Here is a 24,052-nt window from a genome sequence, read left to right as displayed (position 1 = left end):
CATAGCCCTCACCATAATATATATCAGGCAGGAGATACAGAAGTTCCAGATCAAGATCTGGAATGCAACTATCATCAAAGGGGCAGTGAGGACTTGGGGAGGGTGCTCATATGGTTCCTTGTTCGTTAGAAGGGATGAAGAAGCGGATGAAAAGCCTATTAACTATGAAAAGATTAAGGAAGTTTCTAAGGGTAAAGATAAGAATCCGGTTTTGCTTCACGGATGTTTAGTTGAGGCAATTAGGAAATGTACTAACACAAATTCTGACTCAAAATAAGGACAAACCCCTTTGGGAGTATATTGTATAACCCAATCTGACCTTGATATCCGTATGAAACTACAAAAAGCAGCTATGGGTCCCCAGACTCCTATGGATCAGCTTTTGTTGTTGTGGTGTTTGTTATTGTTGTGGTTGTAATAACCTTCAATTTATAGAAAAATGTAATTATACAATCATTATCGGGGAAGTTAATTCAGTAATAAGTATGTAGGCTAGGGAATAGTTTTCAAATATTCAGCCAGTACCAACAAGATCCTATATGATTTACAGAACCGATCAAGCAAACACAAGAAAACTCTGGTTCATTTTCTATGAACTATCAAAAGGACAAAATGCTCTTCTATCTCAAATAAACCAGGTTTGAATGACAGCTTTTCAATCTAAAAAAGACGCACACACACACACTCACACACACAATAAAGACAAAATATCTCTTCTCATTCTGAAACATTTCCTCTTTTAGTCCTTATATACTTTGAATAATCTTGTATAGTAAATTTTTGCTGCAACAGACAATGTTCCAAATCAATCTCTCCTGGTTTGGTGATCTAAGAAGCCAATAGCCACAGCAGTAAGAGTATTAATACTGCTTCCAGAATCTCTAAAATCCCAATGCTACTGCCAGGCAGTTAAATACGGAGACTGCAAGATAACGAATTGTCTCAAGTTTGTTAGACTCTATCAGTGTTTTTAAGGAAGCAATTTCAGCGTCAGTTTTATTACTGGTCACTGAAATAATATTTTGGTTTGGGTATCCATTTTTGTAAATCTGTAGTTGCTTCCTTAAGTTGCTTTTCTTAATCTGTAAATATGTCTGTTACTTTACTCCTTTCTAGGTTGATATCCAATTTATTATCTGCTCCAATTCAACTGGTTTCATGTATTAGTTGTGGCTTAACTTGGTCTAATTCAGTTTTCATTTCCTCATTCTCTGCTCTCAGATTTGTGAATTCACTTTTCTCTAAGATGACCATTTCTTTCCTGGTAGAGCCCAAATGAGCCATTGGCTCTTGTACTGTTATTTCCTGTGGAGCTGTGGAGCTTGAGTGACCATCTTTTTATCAGTAGTACCCAGGCTGACATTTGATAAATTAGTGCTGATAAGTTAGTGCTGATACTGCTGTTTCTGCTTGTGTTTTGTCAAATCCATGAGTTTCCAAGTCCTGAACCAATGCATGGGTATCAAAACTTAATTTCCTTCCTTCTAAAGGAGTTATATCCACTGGCGGCCTATCATATCCCTCCTTGTGCTGAAGAAGTCTCTCCCCAGGCTTTTGAATATGGCATTTTTAGTTTTTAATAACAGGGGCAGAACATAGGAAGCAGAAAGAGCAAAAAGGACCTCCCAAAAGGTGCAGCTCTTGGCTGCAGCCTTAAGCTCACCTCCCACATGGGATTGCCCTCCTGGTTCTTAGCCTAAACAAGGGAAGCGAAAAGGTGGAAAACATAAAACTGGGCATCCAAGTCACCATGTCTTGGGCATAAATCAGTGTGTACATTTTTAAAAAAAAACTGGATATTGGAAGAGGAAATGCTCAGCACTCCAAAGGGAGCCATTGACATCTGAACCAATGATGGCTGAAATAGCCAAGCAAGCCCACCAGACCTTCCGCCACATCTCCCATTGGACAATGGAACATATCTCCAGGGGAGCCTTAGGTAACCTTTGAAGTGCAGGTAAGAGTATTAACTTTTGGGTTGGGTGCGGTGGCTCATGCCTGTAATTGCAGCCCATTGGGAGGCCGAGATGGGTGGATCACCTGAGGTAAGGAGTTCAAGACCAGCCTGGCCAACATGATGAAACTACTAAAAACACAAAAATTAGCCGGGTATGGTGGCAGGTGCCTGTAATTCCAGCTATTCAGGAGGCTGAGGCAGGAGAATCACTTGAACGTGGGAGGCGGAGCTTTCAGTGAGCCGAGATTGCACCACTGCACTCCAGCCTGGGGGACAGAGTCAGACTCAGTCTCAAAAACAAAAGGAATAAGAAAAAAAGAAAAAAGAAAAAGAATATTAACTTCCATTTGGACATGGAGTTGCTTACTTGGTTTTGACCCATTACAATGGGCTTCCATCACCCCAAAACTGTATGGTCATGGGGGAGATAAACAAGTTCATACATGCCATTTTACCTATGTTTTAAACTGCTCTTCAGAGACTTTAGTTTCGTCACATCCCTTTCTTTTCATGCCTGAATGCCCCACTCCCTTGTTGGGAAGGAATTTGATGGCTGAACTGCAAACAGTGGTATGTCTTGGAAATCACAAGTCAGATGAGGGTTTACTCCTTGAATCCGGGAAGCGGAGCTTGCAGTGAGCCGAGATCGTGCCACTGCACTCCAGCCTAGGCAACGGAGCGAGACTCTGTCTCAGAAAAAAAGAAAAAACAAAAGAAAAAAAGACTCATAGCATATTCAAATTTATACAACTACATGCCAGTATAAACATTTATAATATAATCCAACTGCAGTGTGAATGTATGTACATACATACTAATATGATTAATCTTCTTTCTTTCCTTTTCTTGTGTTTCATAAAAGAGCAATTTCATATAAATACCTATTGTTAGGTATTTATATGGTAAATTTGAGGGACAAGGGAAGTTGAAGTACTGATCAGGATTGGGATGAGACAACTTCATTTGTCATTTAGATAGGGAAATGTTAAGTAAAAATACCTAAGAATGTGTATGTAAAAGAAATTGCTCTTTTAATTTTAGAGTGATGAGGGGACTTGTTTAGCGTAGATCACTTGCATTTTGAATACCTTGCATGTGCTAGGCACTGTCCTAGGAACTGAGATGAAGTTGATAAGCATTGTCCCTGCTCTCATGAAGCTTACATGAAGCTAGAATAGAGAGACCCTAAACAGATGAAAATAAACACATAGACTCAATAAACTCTACAGTAACTTTGGTGAGAAAACTTTATGAAGGAAAAGTACAGAGTGCTAGGAGAGGGTATAAAAGGGGTTTCTTCAAAGGTAGGAGTAAGAGTTGGAGAGGTTTCCTCAAGGAAGTAAAAGGCAAGCTATTCCAGAAGGAAGTACGGTAGCTACCCTGGTAAAAGTGAGAGGAGGTATTGTAGATTGAGAGGATTGTGCATGCCAAACCCCTTGTTGGACTACTGCTAGAGAAGGAGAAAAGAGGGCACACAAGTTATAATTTAATTAAAACCAAGCACGGTGACTCTTGTCTGTGATCCCAGCACTTTGGTGGCTGAGGTGGGCCGATGACCTGAGGTCAGGATTTCAAGATCACCCTGGCCAACATGGTGAAATCCTGTCTACAAAAATACAAAAATTAGCTGGCCATGCTGGTAGGTGCCTTTGCTCCCACGTACTCAGGAGGCTGAGGTGGAAGAGTCACTTGAACCTGGGAGGTGGAAGTTGCAGTGAGCTGAGGTCACGCCATTGACCTCCAGCCTGGGCAGCAGAGCAAGTCTCAGTCTGGAAAAAAAGAAAAACCAAAACACAAACAAACAACAACAAAACAAATACCTATTATGAGCCAGGTTATTGAATTTAGAACAGTATCTGACAGCCTGAAGATCAGGATAACTTGTTAATTCATTAAGTCCTGCATTATGCTACATTGGGGATGCAGAGGTAGATCTAATATGGTTAATGCTCTGGGAGAGCTAGAGTGGATGAAGAAACCTAGAAGTAAGAGCAATGCAGTATTTTTGTTGTAATTCAGATAATGAGATGTTATGGGAACATCAAGTTGGAAGCCATGAGGTCTGCCAAGGAAAGCACAAAGGAGGTATTACTTGAACTGAGTTCTTAAGGATGAGTAAGCCTCCTCTTATATGCAGGTAGTGGCCCTAGCAAATGCAAAGTCATGGGCCTAGGAAAGCACATGCCCAGTTAGGGAACTGAACACCTGACTATAGTGAATTTGAGGGACAAGGGAAGTTGAAGTGCTGATCAGGAGTGGGATGAGACAGAAAGAACATCATCTGTCATACTTAGAAACTTATTTTATTTCTAGGAAACAATTTAGATAGGGAAGAATTTAGAGAAGGAAATCTTTGTGTTTTCCAAAGACCCCAGAGGCCATTGGTGCTGTGAAGGAATAACTGGAAGGGAACTGAGCTTGGAGAAAGGTTGAACCAAAGCAATGGTATTGGGGAACGACAGCCCTGGCAGAGAGGAGCAGAGTTCGTGGTTTAAATTATATAGAACTAAAGATAAGTAAAATGTATTGTAACAGTATAGCAAGGAGAAACAATATAAGTGAAGTTTAGAAGTGTTTTAGTGCTTATTCAAAGGACAAAATAAAGACTATGAACCAATGAGACACATAATAAGAAAGTACAATTTTAATATAGTGAATGAAATACATATGTAATTCGTCATAACAAAATGGTCAAAACCTTTAAAAGATACATTACAGGCATCTAAAAATCTTAGCAATGCTAAATATATAATAAATATATATTATATATAAGCATATAATATATAAATACAAATGATTTTTACCAAGAAATGTTTTATTTTTCTTGCAGTAGCTTTGTTAATTACACAAAATTATGTTTTGTTTTTGCCATTAAGTGTTATCACACAATGCTATTCTGAAAGACAAATGTTCATTAAAAACAAAGCAAAAATAGAAATTCACAACTGTTAATTACTTAGGAAAAAAGGGAGGAGCTTTCCTACAAGCCTTTTCACAAGGGTCACATTTTCTCCTTAAAAGGGAAAGATTTCGAAACAAAAGTGAAATAGCTTAAACAGAAATATTTATAAAAAGAAACTTTACAGCATTGTCAAGGACATTTAAGACTACATTGACTAACCGGTTTCATTACTGCATCTTCCCACACCCCCACCCCCAGTATGTCCCACCAGGACTAGAGCAGGCTTTGCATTCAGATAGAAATGCTTCAAAATCCCAGTGAAATGAACTGTGCTAAAAACCCGACAGGCATCTTCCCTGGCCTCCCCGCTGGTCTTCTGCAATCCTCTATCCCAAGTTCTACTCTGTGAAAGGGGCCAAAGCTGTGAGTGGGGAGGGACTGTGCCCCAGTGTGGCCACCTTATATATAATTTTGTATTCCACCATAAATGCTGGCCTTCTGCAAATTATGATTTTGGACAATCTAGCCCATGCAGAGGGATAAAAAATGGACATCCCTTGGACGACTTCTCCTTGTTTTTTTTTTTTCAATATACCAAGCCTTCTCTGGACCCCCTCCAAGGAGAAATGCTAGGACCTGAAGGATGTCGCTATGTATTTTAAAAACTAAATGATAAATTTATATTCAAATTGTTTGAATACGTTTCCAAAACTTTCAGAGTAGAAGTCATTGTTACGTTTGCCTTTACTTTAAAAACTGAAAGGATACATTTCAATGTAAAGTAGCAGTCAGTAATGTGCCTGTTTTCTAGCTTCTTCATCTATCTAAAATATATATTTAGTTACCAGAATTATAGTACTCCTAATAGAGTCATTAATAAATAGCATGTAAAATCAAAGTTTAAAAGTAAATGATGGCAGTTTGCTATTCCAAGAAGATAAAGAATGTCTAAAATTATAGGAAGATATTAGCCTTCATAGAATGTAAACTTTTAGAAATTCTGAATAAGGAAATATATTCTACATAGATAAGGTGCGATACACTCAGCCTTCTAAAGTAAAATAATTAAATAGTACCCCATGATTAAGAGTAAGGAAATTCTCTGACATATTCCCCATGAAACATTAAAATATTTCCTATTTCTTAAAAAAGTGAAGATAACCGTGTATCTCCATTGACAGAATTCTTATGAAACATTATTTCCATATTAAATCCACAGCCTTCTCAGTTAATACCTTAAAGAATATTTCTTGGAGATATAATAATCACCTTCAATTCAAGACACTTTGAAAGATTAACAACCAGTGATTCTTGGCTCACTGTATAGTCAATTGCCAAAAACTTCAACAGCATAGCAGATAAAATAACAGCAAATAGCAGAGGTACTACGCTAAACACTTCATTAGCTGAGCTGAAAGCTTAAGGGGCAAACATAGGTTTTCCTCACACTCTTCAAAGTGAGGAATCCAGGAAGAAAGCTAACTACTGGAAAAAGAAATAAACAAACAACAACAAAATCCTTCCTTCTTGTCTTCCCTGGGTCCAAAGACCTCCAGAAAACTGCTCTGCTGAAGACTGGGAAACGTTTCCATGCCTACTCATTTCTCTTCATCAGTTGTCCTTGTTTTCACTGTTGAGAAAAAGATTATATTAGTTTAACCATTTTTCGCACTCCTTTCTACTCCACCCTGGTGTCAACACTCAGCGTTTATAATGCTTGGTAAAAAAGGAGTATACAAAATCAATACAAGCAATGGGGAAACACAAAGCATAACTAGCGACAAGCTGTGTGTAATTGCTCAAGTAATTACATGTAAGCTTGGTGGTAAAGATTATCCCAGGACAATCCAGAAAAACGTTCCCAATTTAACAACCTTTTAATTCCAAGCGTGAAAAGTGTTACTTAAATAGTACAGGGAATAAAGATCTTGTGAAGTCTATGGTCTCCCTAGATGAGATTTAAAAACCACAAAGATCAAAGTGACAAGTACCGGTCCAAAAGTTTCTGGATGACTTTCTTTAGAAAAGGTGCTTGTGGATCCAGACAAACTTCTGTCCCACTCTTCAGGGAGGCTCTGAAGGAAAGAAAAGGAAGATACACTCATGAGATAGAAAGGTTGAAAACCCAAGGTGCAGGACTTCCCTCTTGCCAAGGTCACAGTGGACAGAGCAGCACAGAACTTACACCACTTCCACCTCCGAGCACTGCGGGCCTATGGCGAACACCTGCAGATTACTGATCATTTCGGGTTGAACTCTCTGCGTGGTATGTAAACAACTGCAACGCAGCTCTCTCAACGCAGCAGCCACAGGACCACCTGGGGAAGAAAGAGAGGCACCTTTATAGGGCAGGTTGCTTGGTGAGTTCCCTGGAAGGCAGCTGCCCCGCAGAGGCTGGGATGCACCGCTGTACCCCAGTGCGTCCCGCGTGCCAGGTGCTCTCACCTGTGCTGAGGGGCTCTGGTGGCGTCAGCAGCAGCAGCAGCGCAAGCAGTGCGCACAAGGAGCCCGAAGGACTCGGGACAGGGGCAGTGCGGCTGGGCAGGAGGCTCATAGTGGTCAAGAGAGCGCTGCGAGCAGTCGCGGGTTCCTGAACTGAGTGGAGGAGCAGAGATTGGAGGATCCGGAGCACTGAGGCTTCCTAGTGCCTTTTGCACTCCTTTTATCTACATTCATCTCTCCCCACCGACAGGAAACTCAAGCTTTGGGATGCTGAGGAAATTCCTTGAATTCAGAGGGTAGTGTGGAAAGAAGAGGTTGGGGGAGGGGGGCTGACAGTGGGGAGGGTGGCCTGGAGGAGCTGCGGGCACCTCTACCTAGAGGAACATTCTAGACCTGCTCAGCGCTGGAGGGAGCTGTGGCTCCAGCCAGAAGGGAGCAGTGATTCAGCAGGGCCTCAAGCCCTGGGCCTGAGGGGGCTAGGGATGCTGGTGTTTCTGAGGCAGCCAGCCCTCTGGGAGATGCTACTCCTCTCCTTCTAGAGAGAAAAGGTGGAACCAAAGTAGCAGGAGCCTTGATTTGAGAAAAATTTCTGAAAGTCAATCCTTTCTAATTATTATTACTATTAATCTAGGAAATGTTATGCATGTTTGAATTGCTCTAAATTGAAAGTACTTCCTATTTTCCTTGCAGGCAGGTTATTCTAGCTTTCTTGAATGACTTTATGATTCTCTGGACTTCAGCCAGGTTTGGAAGCCAAGATAACATGATAACAAGAGACCCTTGTCTCTTGCCACTTGAAGTCAGTGGCCTGAAAGGACCACAACTGAATTTTTGTTGACTCCCCCACAGATCACCTTCCTTGGTGAGTAAGTCTACTTATGGAGAATTCTGTACTTGTGGTATAGCAAGTACATGTGTGTCCAGGTGGTTAAACAAAAATCTTCCAAAATCACCCAGCAAATTGCCATGGAAGATACCTTGCTGTTGGCAGTTGCTATGCTATTGAATTGGAAGAGATTTTGGTCTTCTTGGGGGTGAGGTGTAGTATGGTGAGCACAGGCTAAAGCTTGCTAGGAATCCCAGGCCTGCCCCAGCTCTGGACCCACCCCCAGGTGTGTATTTGACACCAGTTGGAGATGCTGTGGGAGGCCAATGAGTTTGAGGGGCTCATGTGAAAGCTTCTTGTAGGGGTTTGTATCAATCTGGCAGCACAACAACACCCAGTCTGTTTTCCCTCAAACAACTTCGTGGGGGGAGTAATGCTCCCCACAGGCTTCTGGAACTCTCGAGTGTCATGATTACTGGTGATCAAGGCTGTTCACACAGGCCTACTCTTGTCCCCAGTGAGCCCTGCACTGTTGCCTGAAATTGAAGGGTGAAGTAACTTCCAGCTTCCTCTCCCTCTCTCCTTCTGTTATCTGTGGAGAAGTTAAAGCACTGAAGGTTTAAGGGTCTTACACTGTCTTGCTATTGTATTGGAGTGACACATTGGCTTTCTTTCACGGAAATCGAAATTGATCCTCTTCTGGCTGGTTCTCAAGACCCTTGCTCTCACAGGAGAGCAAAGACAATCAGTAAGCATGATGGCAATGAGAAACCAGTCATGAAACACAACTCTTTCCCTTGTCTCCTATGATCCTATGATTTTATTAACTCCCCCTTCCATCACCTCCACTGGTGAGCAAGGAAGAGGTGTCATAGACCTTTACAACTTTTATTCTGGAAGGAAACTTCAGAAATTCACTGGCTGAGTAAGGTTGGGTGGTATGGGCCTTACTCTGTGGGAAACTAAATGAGAAGTCCTCACAGCTTCCTGACGTCATCAGCATCATACCTGACTCTGCAAATGGAATTCTTCATTTTTCTGGGGAGTGGTGATCTGTAGAAAACAGCCTGCAGATTTAGTCTATTGACATTTTAGAGATTAGAGTGTATCTAAAGACAAAAGTTAAGCCTTGGTGAAGTGATAAGACTTCAAAAAATCTTGGGCCATTAAATTCAACTTCACCACAGGGAATAAACCATAGGATAAGACTTTGCTTAAAAAAAAAACAGTTTGATTACACAGGTTATTGACTTTTAAATTGTGTGTGTGTGTTTGTGTGTGTGTTTGGGTTAGTTCTAAATAAACTATTTTAAACATAACTGAACGTATGAATTTGTTATTGGCACCAAATGGTGAAATCTGAGATGGATCATGAGACAAGATTGCCAGTTCCTCCTGATGGTCTTATAAATGTATATATCTCACCTGGTTTGCACTCTGAATCAATTCACTGTAGCTTGCTTATGGAATGCAAGAAGAAAAACAATACTTCTGTAGCTGAGAAGCTGGTGATAGAAAGTCCCCAGTAGAAGTGGGCTGTTTGGTTTCCCAACCTAATCAGGAAGCAATATATCACTTAAACTGGCTTTCCATGGAAATCACTCTGGCCCACTGCCTGTGCCTGGCTCCTATATAGGCATCTTGGATGTTGGCTTTGTACAAACATGGATGGTCCAAATGTCCTCTGACAGCACCAAGAACCATGAAGACACAGCAGTTTAACAGTAGTTGCTTCTTTATCACCAGTTTAAACAAAAGCCATTTTTCTTACCTGCACTGTATCCACATGGTAGAAAAGAACTCTGTTATTTTTGTTCCCAACTAAAATTGAACAATTTATCCAATGATATCAGTATCCTGATAGCCTGAAGCCTTAACTGTCTGTCTAAAGCAATCCTATTTTGGTCATTATGCCACAGTATAACATAATATAAACTAATACAGTATAAATGATTTCTGCTTCTGAAACACTTTCATGTTCATTATTGCTTGAGCCTCATATTGATTCTTAGAGAAGAGAAATTTTCTTCCCATTTTGCAGCTAGGCAAAGTAAGTAGAGAATGAGTTAAGTAGTAGAAAATCCAGCACCGGCAGTCAAGCACCAGAGAATCTGCCCCAGTAATTTTTAATGGTTTCCGGATTACAAACCACTTTCTTCACAGTTGCTGGCAAATAACCCCCAGCGGCTCGCCACAATCCGGCTAACCATTTTATTGTGTTTCCTGACAACCATATTTTAAGCTGTTGAGATCCTCAATCCTTCCACTCCTGTCTTTGAGATTGCAGTAATATCAAGGGTCCTAGAGGCTTCCAAGTTATCCCACCTGAAATCATGCTCTGCTTTCTAAATCCCTCACTGTCTTCCAGGTAGATTCAAAGTCCTTCTTCTTTGACAAGGCTTATTCTGGCAAAGTCATTTGTAGGGTATTGTTTCCACCTTTGCTCTTTAAACATCTAGTGTACTTGTAATAACTACCTCATGAGGCAGAGTTTAATTCTTCTTTAATTTTGCCTTTGTCTTCCTCAAGTCAACTATAAACTACTTAAAATCAGTGGTGATGTCATGTATTTCTCACATAACCTCCCATAATTTCTTAGTGTAGCAGTTAGCAGTCTGTGAATCCAACCATTAATAGCTAAGTTTTTGCAATTTGGGTTGTTAAACCTCTGTGATTCTCCTTGTAATACACCAATCTTGCCAGTTAAAAAACCAAACAGATACTATAGATTTGGTCAAGAACTTCGAGCTTTCAATGAGGCTGTCATTCCCATACATCTTATAGTGCCCAATCCCTATATGCTGTTAGCCTGGGTCCCCTCAATGGGGATGCCAATTAGTTTACAGTCTTTGATCTTAAAGATGTCTTTGTTTGTTTGTGTGTTTGTTTGTTTTGCATTGCAGTACTCCCCGATTCACAATTCATCTTCGCTTTTGAATGGACTGATCCTGACAGTCATTTGATTTATCAATGAACTTGGACAGTTCTTTCCCAGGTATTTAGGGGCAGCCTTTATCTGTTTGGAAATGCATTGGCTAGAGAATTAAGGATGTTACACTTAAATAAAGGCATCATTATCCAATATGTGCATGATGTGTTGGTTGCTAACCCAAAGAAGGAAACTTGGACGAAAATACCGTTAAGTTGCTAAATTTTCTGTGAGCTAATGGGTATAGGGTCTTACAGCATAGGGCCCAGATTTCAACTCAAGAGGCTAAATACTTAGGCTATTTCCTAACCCCTGGCACCCAGGCAATAGTACCAGAACAAAAGGAAGTTATCTTGGGCATTCCACAACCCCAAACTAGAAAGCAGCTGCGGGCTTTTCTAGGGGTGTCAGGATTGGAGTGTATGGTCAAGCCTTTATATGATGCCCTGAAAGGAGTGACTGTAGATTCTTTAGAATGGAATAACAATTGTAAACAAGTTTTTAATGCTTTCAAGGAAAAATTGGGATCAGCTCCAGTCCTAGGGATCCCTAATCTTGATAAGCCATTTTTCCTTTAAGTGGCTAAGAAACAAGGAACCACCCTGGGTGTCCTCATCCAGAAACTGGGAGATATCTGAGAACCAGTGATATATATATATATATATATATATTTTTTTTTTTTTTTTTTTTTTTTTTTTTTTAGACAGAGTCTTGCTCTGCCACCCGGGCTGGAGTGCAGTGGCAGGATCTCAGCTCACTGCAAGCTCTGCCTCCCGGATTTACGCCATTCTCCTGCCTCAGCCTCCCGAGTAGCTGGGACTACAGGCGCCCACCACCTCGCCCAGCTAGTTTTTTGTACTTTTAAGTAGAGACAGGGTTTCACCGTATTAGCCAGGATGGTCTCGATCTCCTGACCTCGTGATCCACCCGTCTCGGCCTCCCAAAGTGCTGGGATTACAGGCTTGAGCCACCGCGCCCACATATATTTTTTAAAACAATTAGACCATGTCATTTCAGGATGACCTGAATGCCACAGGGCAGTTGCAGCAACTGCTCTTTTAGGAGACGAAGTCAATAAAATGGCTTAGGTACAAGGAGTCCTAGAAGCTAAAGGACACCAGTAGATGAAAGGAAATACTTATTTCAATATCAGTCTTTGTTGTTTGTTGCTAAACATTCCTCATGTAACCCTTAAGATATGCCAGACTTTAAATCCAGCTACCTATCTGCCTGAACCCACCGGCACCCTGTATCATTCTTGTATACAAGTAATGGAGCAAGTTTATTCCTGCTGGCCGGATTTAAAGGATGAGCCCCTAGATAATCCTGAAGTAGAATGTTTTATAGATGGAAGTAGCTTTGTGCTCCAGGGACACAGAAAAGCTGGATACGCTGTTGTCAATCAACACAAAGTAATTAAGTCTCAGGCCTCACCAACTTCTACCTCAGCTCAAAAGGCAGAATTAATAGCTCTTGCTAATAGCCCTGGAATTATTAATAGCTCATATTAATAGCCCTGCAATTGGGAAATTACTTAATAATTAATATTTGTACTGTTTCTATGTATGCCATTCTGGTGCTTCATGCTCGTGGAAGGAATGGGGACTCCTAACTGCTAGGGGTTCCCCTATGAAACATCACTTAAACATCTTAAATCTATTAGATACTGTTTTGCTGACCAAGGAAGTAGCTATAATCCATTGCAGAGGGCATCAAAAAGGAGACTCTAGTGTGGCTAAGGAAAACTCCTTTGCAGATGCAGGAGCTAAGGCAGCTGCATTAAAGCAGCCAGTTGGACTTGTAGGTATGTTAGTGCCCTCTGTCCTGGTAATGACAGAACCAAGCCATACTAAAGAGGAATAAGAATGGGCTAAGGTCAGGGTTTAATTCAAGATCCTTCTGGCTGACTTATCAATGACAACAAATTATTGATGCCAGGTGCTAATCAGTGGAAAATAGTTAAGCATTTGCATGACTCTACTCATTTGGGAAAAGATTCCTTGTTTCAATTAATGTCTCTCTCCCTCTCTTTTTGATTTTTTTTTTTTTTTTGACAGAGTTTCATTCTTGTTGCCCAGGCTGTAGTGCAATGGCACAGTCTTGGCTCACCACAACCTCCACCTCCCAGGTTCAAGTTATTCTCCTCCCTCAGCCTCCCGAGTAGCTGGGATTACAGGCATGTGCCACCACATCTGGCGAAGTTTGTGTTTTTAGTAGAGGCAGGGTTTCTCTGTGTTGGTCAGGCTGGTCTCAAACTCCTGACCTCAAGTTATCCATGTGCCTCACTCTCCCAAAGTGCTAGGATTACAGGCATGAACCACCGTGCCCAGCCAATGTCTCATCTTTTTTATAGGAAAAGGCTTACTTACTTAGAACAGTAGAGCAGGTAACTCAGTCCTGTGAACTCTGTGCCTGGAATAATCCAAATAACCAGTCTTTTCCTTCTCCTTTAGTAAGGCCTGTTCAGCATAGCGGAATGTATGCCAGTGAAGATTGACTAGTAGATTATGCTCAGATGTCCCCGTGCAAAGGGTTTAAATATTTATTAGTATTCATCAGTCCTTTACTGGTTGGACTGAGGCTTTTCCTACCTGGTCTGAAAATACAAGATTTCTAACCTCCTATGAAAGGCAATAATTCCTAGATTTAGGCTGCCTAAGAGCTTGCGAAACAATAGTGGCCTATCTTTCACAGTGACAATTACCCAAAACATATCTTCGGCCCTAGGAATTAAGTACCTCCTTCATTTAGTATGGATGCCACAGTGTTCAGAAAAAGTAGAAAGAGCTAATCAAACTCTAAAAAGTACCATGCCAAGAAACATCAGAAACCTGACTATCTATATTGCCTGTAGCCTTGTTATGGGTTCAAGCTGTTCTCAAGAGAAATCTATAGTGCAACACTTTTGAAATTATGTATGGAATACCTTTCTTAACTACAGACTTCCTGTTAGACATAGATACTTTCAAGTACAAAATTTTGTAATCAACTTAGGACAAATGCAAAAGGTGCTCCTTGAATATGGAAATCAAAGACTCCCTTCCCCTACTAGGGAAGATAATATTGTTACAACCCAGCCAGGAGACTGGGTCCTATTAAAAACTTGGAAGGAATGATCCCCAGCAGATCAACTTTCCACCAAAATGAAAGGGATCCTATCAAGTTCTCCTTAGTACCCCAACTGCAGTTAAAATTCTAGGAATGAACAGCTGGGTTCACTGATCTGGAATGAAACCTGTCTCTTATAAGGTCCCACAGGCCAACAGAACAAAAAAGACTGATCCCACTTATTCCTGTGGACCAACCCATGACCTCCAGCTCCTGTTCAGAAACAAAAGGGATGGGTAACATAAAGATATGGATTGGCATTCTATTTTTGGGTATAAGCTGGAATCACACAAAGAGTAACTTAATGCTAAGTGGGCAGACTGTAGCCTCTCTACATAATCCAACAAACTGTTGAGTTTGTAGAGAATTGTCATTTTCCTTCACTTCCAGGTTGCCCTGGCATATTCAACCAGCAAACCTAAGTTTATAGGGATTTTATTATGATTGGGAAACTGAGCATTATACACATCGCCCCTCTTTTCTCTTGTACCATAGCCACACAGGCATTAGTCCCTTCCTCTCTTTTGGAGAGACAAGAAGGCACCTTTTTCATCTAGTTAGGAAACAGTTAAATGGCACCTCGACTTTAGGTTATACTGTACACAATAGACTTGGGTGAATGACAGTTGTTCAACCACAGATATCAGACAAAACACCTCTATGTTTTGAAAGGTGCAATAATAGTTACCACCAGACTGAAACCCGTGATATGGGATGGTTGCCACCTCAACAATGTAATAAGACCCTTCTTTTAACAGACCAAATGTGGGTAGGATGGCAACACAATTTGCAAAAGATGGATGTCCACCCTTCCCCTTGGAGTTGGTTACGGGCTTATGGAACTCATGGCTGGTTATATTTACTTTATAATTGGACTTGAAGGTGTACATGGAGTTGTCCTTGTCTCCTGGGACTTATCCTCACCAAATTGGACTCTCTCCTGTCTAACTGGGAAACTGTAAAGGCTCACTATAGGGCAACAAAAACAGGCTTCTTGGTGGTTCTACCTGCTGGCTATGTTTTCCCCACAGGCAGCCATAATCAATATCAAGTTACAAGTTAAAGCCTTAGCCAAGCACATGGCTGCAGCTTTCAATAATACATGCTATGTCCTTACCCTCCTAACTGAGGAAACTTCTCAGATTAGGCAGGTGGCCTTACAAAACCATGCGACTTTGGACATTTTAACAGCAGTCTAAGGGGGAACTTGTGTTTTGATCAAAACTGAATTACAGGTTCATGCCTGTAATCCCAGCACTTTGGGAGGCCATGGTAGGCAGATCACCTGAGGTCGGGAGTTTGAGGCCAGCCTGACCAACATGGAGAAACTCCATCTCTACTAAAAATACAAAATTAGCCAGGCATGATGGCGCATGCCTGTAACCCCAGCTACTCGGGAGGCTGAGGCAGGAAACTTGCTTGAACCCAGAAAGCGGAGTTTGTGGTGAGTCGAGATCACGTCATTGCATTCCAGCCTAGGCAACAAGAGTGAAACTCCGTCTCAAACAAACAAACAAACAAACAAAAAATGAATGGTGTGTGTATGCATCAGACTATTCACATAATATTACTCAGACTATGAAAACTCTAGACACTCATATCTCTGCCATTGATGCACTGTCAGTTGACCCTATATCAACTTGGTTCCAACCACTACCCAGTTCTTGGAAAGCCTTCCTGTTTAGTTTACTTAGGATGATTTTACTTATTTTGCTTTGCTGTTGTGGAATATATTGCCATTGTACTCTTTGTGTGGGAAAGCAAGACAAGCTTACTCAATGCTTTCTTAAGTTGGACACATTGATTTTCCAAATTTCTCCTTTTGCTGGGACTCATTTATGAACCTTCACCATAGCGATGCTTTCTGACTGAGTTCCTCTCTAACTTGAATACAAGAGACTCTAACAGTTAGGCAGGAATATCATCGCCCCTATTCAGCCTAAGGAAGTTACAAAAGACTAATCTTTGTCTACCTGCCACCCTTAGGATTAAGGATCTTCTTGTAAAGGAAGTGGGGAAATATGTCAGAGGCATTCAAACTAGAGTGACTCCATCTTAAGTGAGGGCTAAGAAAACGTAAGGCTGGGACTTGCTGGGCTGCATTCCCGGAAAGTTAGCTATTCCTAGCCTCTAGAAGGTTACAGTTAAGGGACCAGATTGATAACATGTACTAAACAGACCCAGACTTAGGCATTTCCTGATACCCAATATCTAGAGAACAGAAGCATTCCTAATTTTGCTTTAAAGATCCTAATATCAATTCTTGCAAAACATAGTAATTAAAAAAAATAAACTTTCGTCACAAACTCTTGTAGCAGAGCACGTATCCTCTTGATCTTTTTTTTTTTATCTTATACATAAACAAGCATTGTACCTAGGGTGAACACGTTCCTCCTCTTACTTTCAGGAATGTCCTACTCCGTCTATGGGGTAGCTGTTCTTTCACCACTTTACTTTCTTAACAAACTTACTTTCGCTTTGCACTGTTGACCCACCCTGAATTCTTTCTGCTTGAGATCTAAGACCTCATTTAAAGCCTAAACTGGGACCCCTTTCTGGTAACATCTTTCTGGCGACCATGAAAGGAAAATACTGAGGAGACCTCCAACCCAAAGGAAATAAACTGCAGTACCAATTGGCTGACTTTGGGTAAGTTGTTGGGTGTCCAGGTAAAGGACGGGATTGGGTTACAGGTCCAACTTAGGGGAGTTAGAGTCTCCCCTGACAGAGAGAGTTAAAGGTTCCACTGAATAAAAGGCAAGGACCCTTGACTGAACCTGAGTTCCAGGCCCAACTTTGGAGGTTAGAGCCCTCCCTAAGATTTATGGGGTTAGAGGGCCCTCTCAGTAAAGTTCCTCTTGGCTAAGAGTAGGTTTGGCGCCAGGGGATGTTAGCTGCTATGCTGTTTGTATTTATCTACCTTGCCTCTTTGCTACATGAATCAATTTTTTGGTCACTCTCTGTGCTTTACTGTCATTTTCAGGAGATTTCATTTAATTGGTCTTAGAGATTTTAGCTTTCTGTTCCCCTGTATGCCTCCTGATTTACATCCGTTTGCTTGTGAAACATTGGGAACAAAAACACAGAAGGTTGCATCTCTAAAATTGCTGATGGAGGTCTGGCATTTAAGCAATAAGATTACATAGATGTGACTATGTTTTGTTTCTTAATAAACTTGCTTTCGCTTTGCACTGTGGGCTTGCTCTGAACTCTTTCTTGTGCGAGATCCAAAAACCCTCTGTTGAGTCTGGATCCGGACTTTTTTCCAGTAACAATGTTGGTCAGGAAACTTCAGTCACTGTGGTCATTGCTGTTTCCTGCTGACGGCCTCTCAAAACTGTGATGTATCATGTAGTATTATTCCCCTACTTCCTTTACCCTGTGACCACCACCTCAAACTGGCTTGTGTCCCACTTCCTGCCATAACACTTTCTACAGTACTACTGCCTGGTACTTGCAACTTCTCAGCAATTTGGTGTGAAAAACACAATTTTTATATCTACTTGATCTAAGATGGAGACCCAGACAATGTCCATGGAGTTGGCCTGAGGACCAATGACAAGGACCATGTTTCCAAAGCCTCCATAACATTTAATCCCTGCAACACTTCAGAAGGCTCATTCTGTTGTTATCCTCATCCTATAGAAGGGGAAATGAGGTTGAGTGAAGTAAAGAAACTTGCCCAAGATCACAGTGACAGAGCTGGAATTTACTCCAATGTCAATCTGATCCTTTGAAACCTGTCTTTAACCACCATGTAAATAAAAGCATCTCTTTTATTCTTTTCATGTTCCCTGTTCTATATTAGCAAGAGTTAAGTAGCCAGTATAGCAAGCTCCAATGTTAGAGGATGAAGACTTTGTCTTAGGTTTAAGGAGTGGTTTTACTGAACCCTTGGGTGCCTCTTGTAAACGTTTTCCAGTGTCCTCTAACTCTGAGTTAGGGAGTGAAGACTACCATTTATGGAGCTTCTTGAATGGATTGCATTTTTTACTTATGTATAGTTTACAAATATTCTCCTTTCTCATCTCATTTATAATTAACTCACAACCTTGGAATTATTAAGAGGTTATTGTTTTAACCTTTTTAGCTGTGAAAAAAGCTCACAGAGGTTGTTTCTTGTTACTTAAAGGTTGTTCCCTTATTTACCCAGCTACTTGGGACAATCCAGAACTTGATCTCAAGTACTGAGGCTGCCAGCCTCACCTTCTTGCCTGTGCTAGAGGCAGTTACCCAGGGTTGAGAATTCCTGAATGAGTCCTGAATCAGAGACAAGTAGACACCTCATGCATGCACCATTGTCCTTCCTTTTCAGGTTTGGAGTATGGTTTCTTTTAGATTATTGAGGTCTTTCTTCTTTTGACATGACAATTGTGTTGCTGTCCTGAAAACCTGGCGTGCTGCTGTCATCCTGGGGCAGCACTGAATACAGAGTTCCCCAGAGGGCAAACACTCTATGAGGTCCCATCAAAATTCCACTAGGAAGGATGCAAACTAATGCAGTTAAATCTTAAAAGCATTACATTTGGTATATTGCTATAAAAGATTGAAACAACATTAAACTTAGTGCTAGTTACTTATATCTGAAGGTTAGAACTTTGAGTCCAAATTTCAATTAGAAGCTTCCACAGGTGAAATATTCAGCCACTCACTTTTTATGCTTCTGTTATGACACAAACTACCTGAGTTTTGAAAAACAAAATATTTTAGCCACCATTTTATTGACAACTTCATTAAGTTGTCAACAATTATATAAAAGATTATTTAGCAAGAGCAAACAAATGAGATCCCTTGTTGAGATAACTATAAGAATTTAATTTTTTTTTAAGTGAAAGCAAGTTTATTAAGAAAGTAAAGCAATAAAGAATGGCTATTCCATAGGCAAAGCAGCAGCCTGAGCTGCTGGTTGGCCATTTTTGTGGTTATTTCTTGATTATACGAAGGGGTGGATTATTCATGAGTTTTCTAGGAAAGGGGTGGGCAATTTCCTGGAATTGAGGGTTCCTCTCCTTTTTAGACCATATAGGGTAACTTCCTGATGTTGCCATGGCATTTGTAAACTGTCAGGGGGCTGGTAGGAGTGTCTTTTAGCATGCTAATGTATTATAATCAGTGTATAATGACCGGTGAGGACCACAGAGGTCACTCTCCATCTTGGCTTTGGTGGGTTTCAGCTGGCTTCTTTACTATAAACTGTTTTATCAGCAAGGTCTTTATGACCTGTTTCTTGTGCCAATCTCCTATCTCATCCTGTGACTTCGAATGCCTAATCTACTGGGAATGCAGCCCAGTAAACTGCAACCTCGTTTTACTCAGCCCCTATTCAAGATGGGGTTGCTCTGGTTAAAACATCTCTGACATATTTCTCCCCTCTATACTTTTAAGGAGGTAAATTTGAGTAGTAAGGAATTTCTTGTAAAAATGGCAATGTATATCAGTGATTCTCCCATCAGGGGCAAGACCATAGTTTGGTAAAGCACATTGTTTACTAGGTGAGAGCCAAGGGGAGTGACAGCAATCACCACATAAAATTAGGCATAATTCATTGTTTGATTTATCTGTATAGCAGATTGAAAGCCCAGAAAAAAATTGAGAAATAAATATTGATGTAAATCATCAGATTTTTCAGCAAAGATAGTCCTTGTTTCCCCCAAAATAAAACAAACATTTTATATTTTTAAATATTTTATTTTCTTGTTCTTTGTGAAAACATCAGTAAATATCGAAACCTCTCTGTTCTAACACAGAGGGAAACACTGCATAATTAACATTAAACAAGGCAGTATGCCTTACAAGAAAGACATAAAATGTCCAAGGGATATTTAGAACCTTTTAGTTCTTAAAGCTTCAACATGAGAAATGTTGACCACACCCTGTGAAATCATTTCAATAAATAACAACTGACATTCATCTTTACAGTTATAAAAATAGATACACATACATTCCCCTGCCCTCACATTGATCTCACTGGCCATTTTCTTGGATCCCCCAGCCTCTATCACAGTGGCTGACATGTGATATGTCACCCACTCAGAAATATTAACATAATGACTAGAGAATATCTGCAAACCTTCTACCTTCAAATTAAATATGAATCAGGATTGAACTAACTTGGGTTTGACATTAAATAAACAATAAATATAATGGGAGAGTGTGCAAGTAGATTCAATCATAACCTTATTTTACACATAAAATATTAACATAGAATCTTCTAAAAGAAACAAACAAACAAATAAATAAATAAATAAATAGAAGACTTCTCCTAAGCGATGATCAAACACATTAGGCTCAATCCAGGTATCCTCTGCAGCTGTGTCTCTGTTTCCTCTTCTGTTTCTGTAAGGGCAGTGCCACCTCCAGGAACAGCCACCAATGAGCTTCCTCCTTCCTTCTGGTCAGTTGGATTTGCCACTGTAATGAGAAAATGGGTGCCCTGAGTAGGTGCTCAGGAAAGCTGACTGCACAACACTCTTCCCCTGTCCTGTTTCCCCAGGCTCTAGAGTTTTCTGAATGCAGTTTCCCCAGCCTGGCACCCAAGCGGCTACTGCCTGTGATAGCTGTGCTGTGTGGCAAGGACCTCTAGGTTTGGGATGCTCTTTTAGGAATGGGAGTTGGGGGCGGGGAAGGGGGCGACAGTCTCCACTGTATTACTCGCTAAAACAGCCAGAGTCTATTGCTCTTTCTCATACTGGGCCTCACTTAAGCCTCAAAGCAACCTCATGATGTAGCTACCACTATTTTCCCTGTTTTGCTGAGTCTCAGATAAACTAAATAATATTGTCTTTGAGTGACATGGCTAATAGGTGGTGGCAACCAGCTATGTACCCAGTGCAATATCATTGTGAAATCTCTGCACTTCATCCCTAAACTTTTACAAAAAACCAGAGGATCTGCTTTTCAGGTCTGAAGTTCAGTAGGAACTAGGGGAAATGAAGCCTGTGTTTTTTAACAGGTGGGAAACACTTCAGCACAACCGGCAAACTTCAGTGAGAAGTTACATGAAAGCAGTTTTATCTACATTCACTAAAACGAGGGAAGAACCTGGGTGGTTACCCCGGGCACTGGGAATATCCTCTGGCACCAGAGCAGATTAATAGCCTTAATGGCAACTTTGTGAAAATAACAATTTTTTCAGTCCTGCAGCTAACCCTTGGGTTTTCCTGATTTACTTTTTAGGGAATAGATGCCAGTATTTCTGACCAACGGCTCCTGTCGCCTGTGTACATGGAAATTACAACTCACTTGTTCAGCATCTTTCCGATGATTTTCTTAACCATGGGGGATGCGGGGTTGAGACAAGCTTTCTGCCCATTCTTGAGTGTGGCTCTGCAGAGAGAAGGGAATCTCGTGAGACAGGACATCAGGCTGAGGACAGGGTTGGGGCAGCGGGAGAGTCGGGGACCCCGGCGGTGACAGCGGCAGCGATTGGCGAGACTTACATGACTTCAGTTTGGGCGCAGTGGGGTCCTGGGGCCTTCACATTCACACTTTGAATGTTCTTGGGGTGAATTCCGTGCAGGGTCTGCAAGCACTGGCAGCGCAGTTCAGTGACCAAGGACGCTCCTAGGGAAGAAGAGACTCGCTGATTGAGCGGGGCTGTCGGCGTGGGGCGCCCACCCCAGCCGCTTCCGGCCCGGGGACCCCAGGGCTCCGGGACTCACCTGCTGCGCGCCGGCCGGCGACCACCAGGAGCAGAAGCAGCAGCGCCACCCGCAGGAGCCGGGGATTGCTAGGGGCGGTGGAGAGAGCGGGGAAGGCCATGGGGCTCAGCAGGCGTTTCGGACGGCTGTGCGAGGAGAGGGAGCGCTGCCAGGGAGCTGCTTGTGGCCTGGGCTCTGTGGCTCTCCGAGCATGGCGAACCCCTTTTATACATGGCTGGGGCTGGAAAGCCCGGAGCCCCGGGCCAGGGAAATTCCCGGAACTCCAGATCGATCCCGAATCCGGACGCAAGGCGCGGCCCCGCCTTTGCGGTGGAGTAGGGTGGGGGCACTCACGAGTGAAGGCCGAGTCTGGCTGTCTTGCGTAACTCCCGCCAACTGTGGAATGTTCGCTTTCTGCCCCAAATCCCGCTCTCCGAGATACCGAGACTGTGCCTGCGAGGGGCGCTTCGTGAACCCAGTACGGTGCTTCGCGGGTCTGATCCCTTAGAACCACGTAGGGACGGCGCTACATCCTTACCGGGGGGAGTTACTTCTCTGGAAGACATTTCAGTTGTTAGGATTGAAAGAGTTAGGGCAAGAACTACAGCATATCTTATCTATCCTGTCTTTAGTTTGGGTTCTGCAGATTTCATTTAGCTTTGAAACAAACGCACTCTTTAACAGTACATCTGTCATCTCAGATTACGCGTAAGAGCTTTTGTCTTCCTGACATTTTATGATCTTAAAAACAAATATCACATGTGTGCTTTTTTTTTTTTTCTTTTTTGTTTACATAGTGGAGCCAGGTGTTGGGTGCGGGAATAGACAACTGCCAAAGGTCAATTCAGTGTTTATTCAGTGTTGCAATCCCCTATGGTTTCCCTCTTTGAAATTCTGGAACATCTTGAACTCTAGTAATTCCAGTAGCATCACTTTTTTGTTATATGGGAGGCTGTGTTTTGATCCATGGAAGTCACTGGGGAACTGGGAGGGGCCTGTTAGGCTCAGGAGGTCTGTCTTTTCTAGTACTGTCCCTGGGCAGAAAAGGCCATAGACATCACCAGAAAAAGGAGCAGGGAATGAAACTCTGCTTGTTTACTCCTCTAAGCACAAGCAGACATATCTGATATATACATACTAGATTACTAACATAATTGCATTTCCATGCCATCTGTATTTACCAGCATCCTGGGATTGGTTCCCTCTAGAGAAACAGCTATCAAGGAAATTTTAGTTCTAGAGGAATGTCAATAAAGCATTTCCAAATCTGTTTAGCTGATGCCTTCTCACTGGATTACTGACTTTTCGTCATCAATTTCAATGTCCCCTCCCTTTAAAAATTAAGCTGTAGGCCTATAATACTCTGTCTTAATTCTTCCTGGTGGATGCAGACTTCAGGGATATGTGAGATATCCTGCTACTGCTATGAGAAGAGCTGGGAGTGGCAGGAGGATGAAGAAGTGGGACTGTCTTAGGAACAGAGTGTTCCCTGGATGCTGCAGCTGTAGAGATCACTGGATAAGGATGTCAGGGCTGAAGTCTCAGCCATACCACTAACTTGCTTCATGACCTTTGGTAATTTATGCTTTATTTGTTCATGTTTCTCCCCTGTAGAAGAGCTTATAATAGTGCCTGCCTCACAGGGTTGTTAGAAGTATTGATTGTTAATACGTGTAAACCATCAGTGCATGTAAAGTGTTATGTAAGTATTTGTTAAGTAACAAAATAGAAGTGGTGTTTTACAACCGTACTCTTTCAAATTCAGATGTTGAAACCCTGATGCCCTTATGTGCTAATATTAGAAGACAGGACCATGGGAAGTAATTAGGTTTAGGTGAGGTTATGAAGGTATGGCCACCATGCTGGGATAAGTGCCATTATAGCAAGAAATCGGTGAACTTTCAATCTCTGATTCTGTCTCCCTTTCTGCATTGTGAGGACACAGCAAGAAGGCCACCATCTGCAAAATGAGAAGAGGGCCCTCACCAAGCATGAAATCTGCCAGCATCTTAATCTTGGACTCCCCAGCCTCCAGAACTGTGAAATAATTGTTGTTTAAGCCACCTAGACTATGGCATTCTGTTATAGCAGCTCAAACTGACTGAGACACTTAACTAAACAGAAGCACTCTGATAAAGCCCTTTGAACACACACATACACAAAAAAATTTTCAAAGAAATATCTTCTAATTTATCTTTAAAATTTTTCAGCATCAGAAATTTTAAAGGAGGGTATATTTATATCCCTA

At 41.6% G+C, this 24,052-nt stretch overlaps 1 protein-coding gene, 1 long non-coding RNA gene and 1 pseudogene across 3 annotated transcripts; all 3 read right to left on the bottom strand.

Annotated features, from left to right (window-relative positions):
* Positions 1-860: 860 nt before the first annotated feature.
* On the bottom strand, positions 861-4,339 carry LOC117084900 (annotated as a pseudogene).
* Positions 4,340-4,516: 177 nt separating this feature from the next.
* LOC117085492 lies at positions 4,517-6,934 on the bottom strand. Its single transcript, XR_004437977.1, has 2 exons — positions 6,851-6,934; positions 4,517-6,489 (listed from the first exon to the last, which is right to left on the bottom strand). It is a non-coding gene; the product is annotated as an uncharacterized LOC117085492 (long non-coding RNA).
* Positions 6,935-19,836: 12,902 nt separating this feature from the next.
* Positions 19,837-22,094, bottom strand: LOC117085490 (growth-regulated alpha protein-like). 2 transcript variants are annotated; one of them, XM_033214451.1, is made up of 4 exons: positions 21,826-22,094; positions 21,604-21,727; positions 21,407-21,490; positions 19,837-20,575 (listed from the first exon to the last, which is right to left on the bottom strand). In XM_033214451.1, the coding sequence occupies exons 1-4, from the start codon at positions 21,923-21,925 to the stop codon at positions 20,560-20,562; spliced, it is 324 nt and encodes a 107-aa protein (XP_033070342.1). In that variant the 5' UTR covers positions 21,926-22,094; the 3' UTR covers positions 19,837-20,559. The 2 variants fall into 2 exon arrangements, with proteins under 2 accessions (XP_033070342.1, XP_033070343.1); XM_033214452.1 differs by having other exon boundaries at positions 21,604-21,724; positions 21,826-22,074.
* Between the last annotated feature and the right edge of the window lie 1,958 nt (positions 22,095-24,052).

The sequence above is a fragment of the Trachypithecus francoisi genome, unplaced genomic scaffold (assembly GCF_009764315.1).
Source record: "Trachypithecus francoisi isolate TF-2019V2 unplaced genomic scaffold, Tfra_2.0 Lachesis_group1, whole genome shotgun sequence".
Lineage (NCBI taxonomy): Eukaryota > Metazoa > Chordata > Mammalia > Primates > Cercopithecidae > Trachypithecus > Trachypithecus francoisi.
The sequence above is the reverse complement of the archived record's forward strand: the minus strand, read 5'-3'. Positions and strand labels throughout refer to the sequence as shown.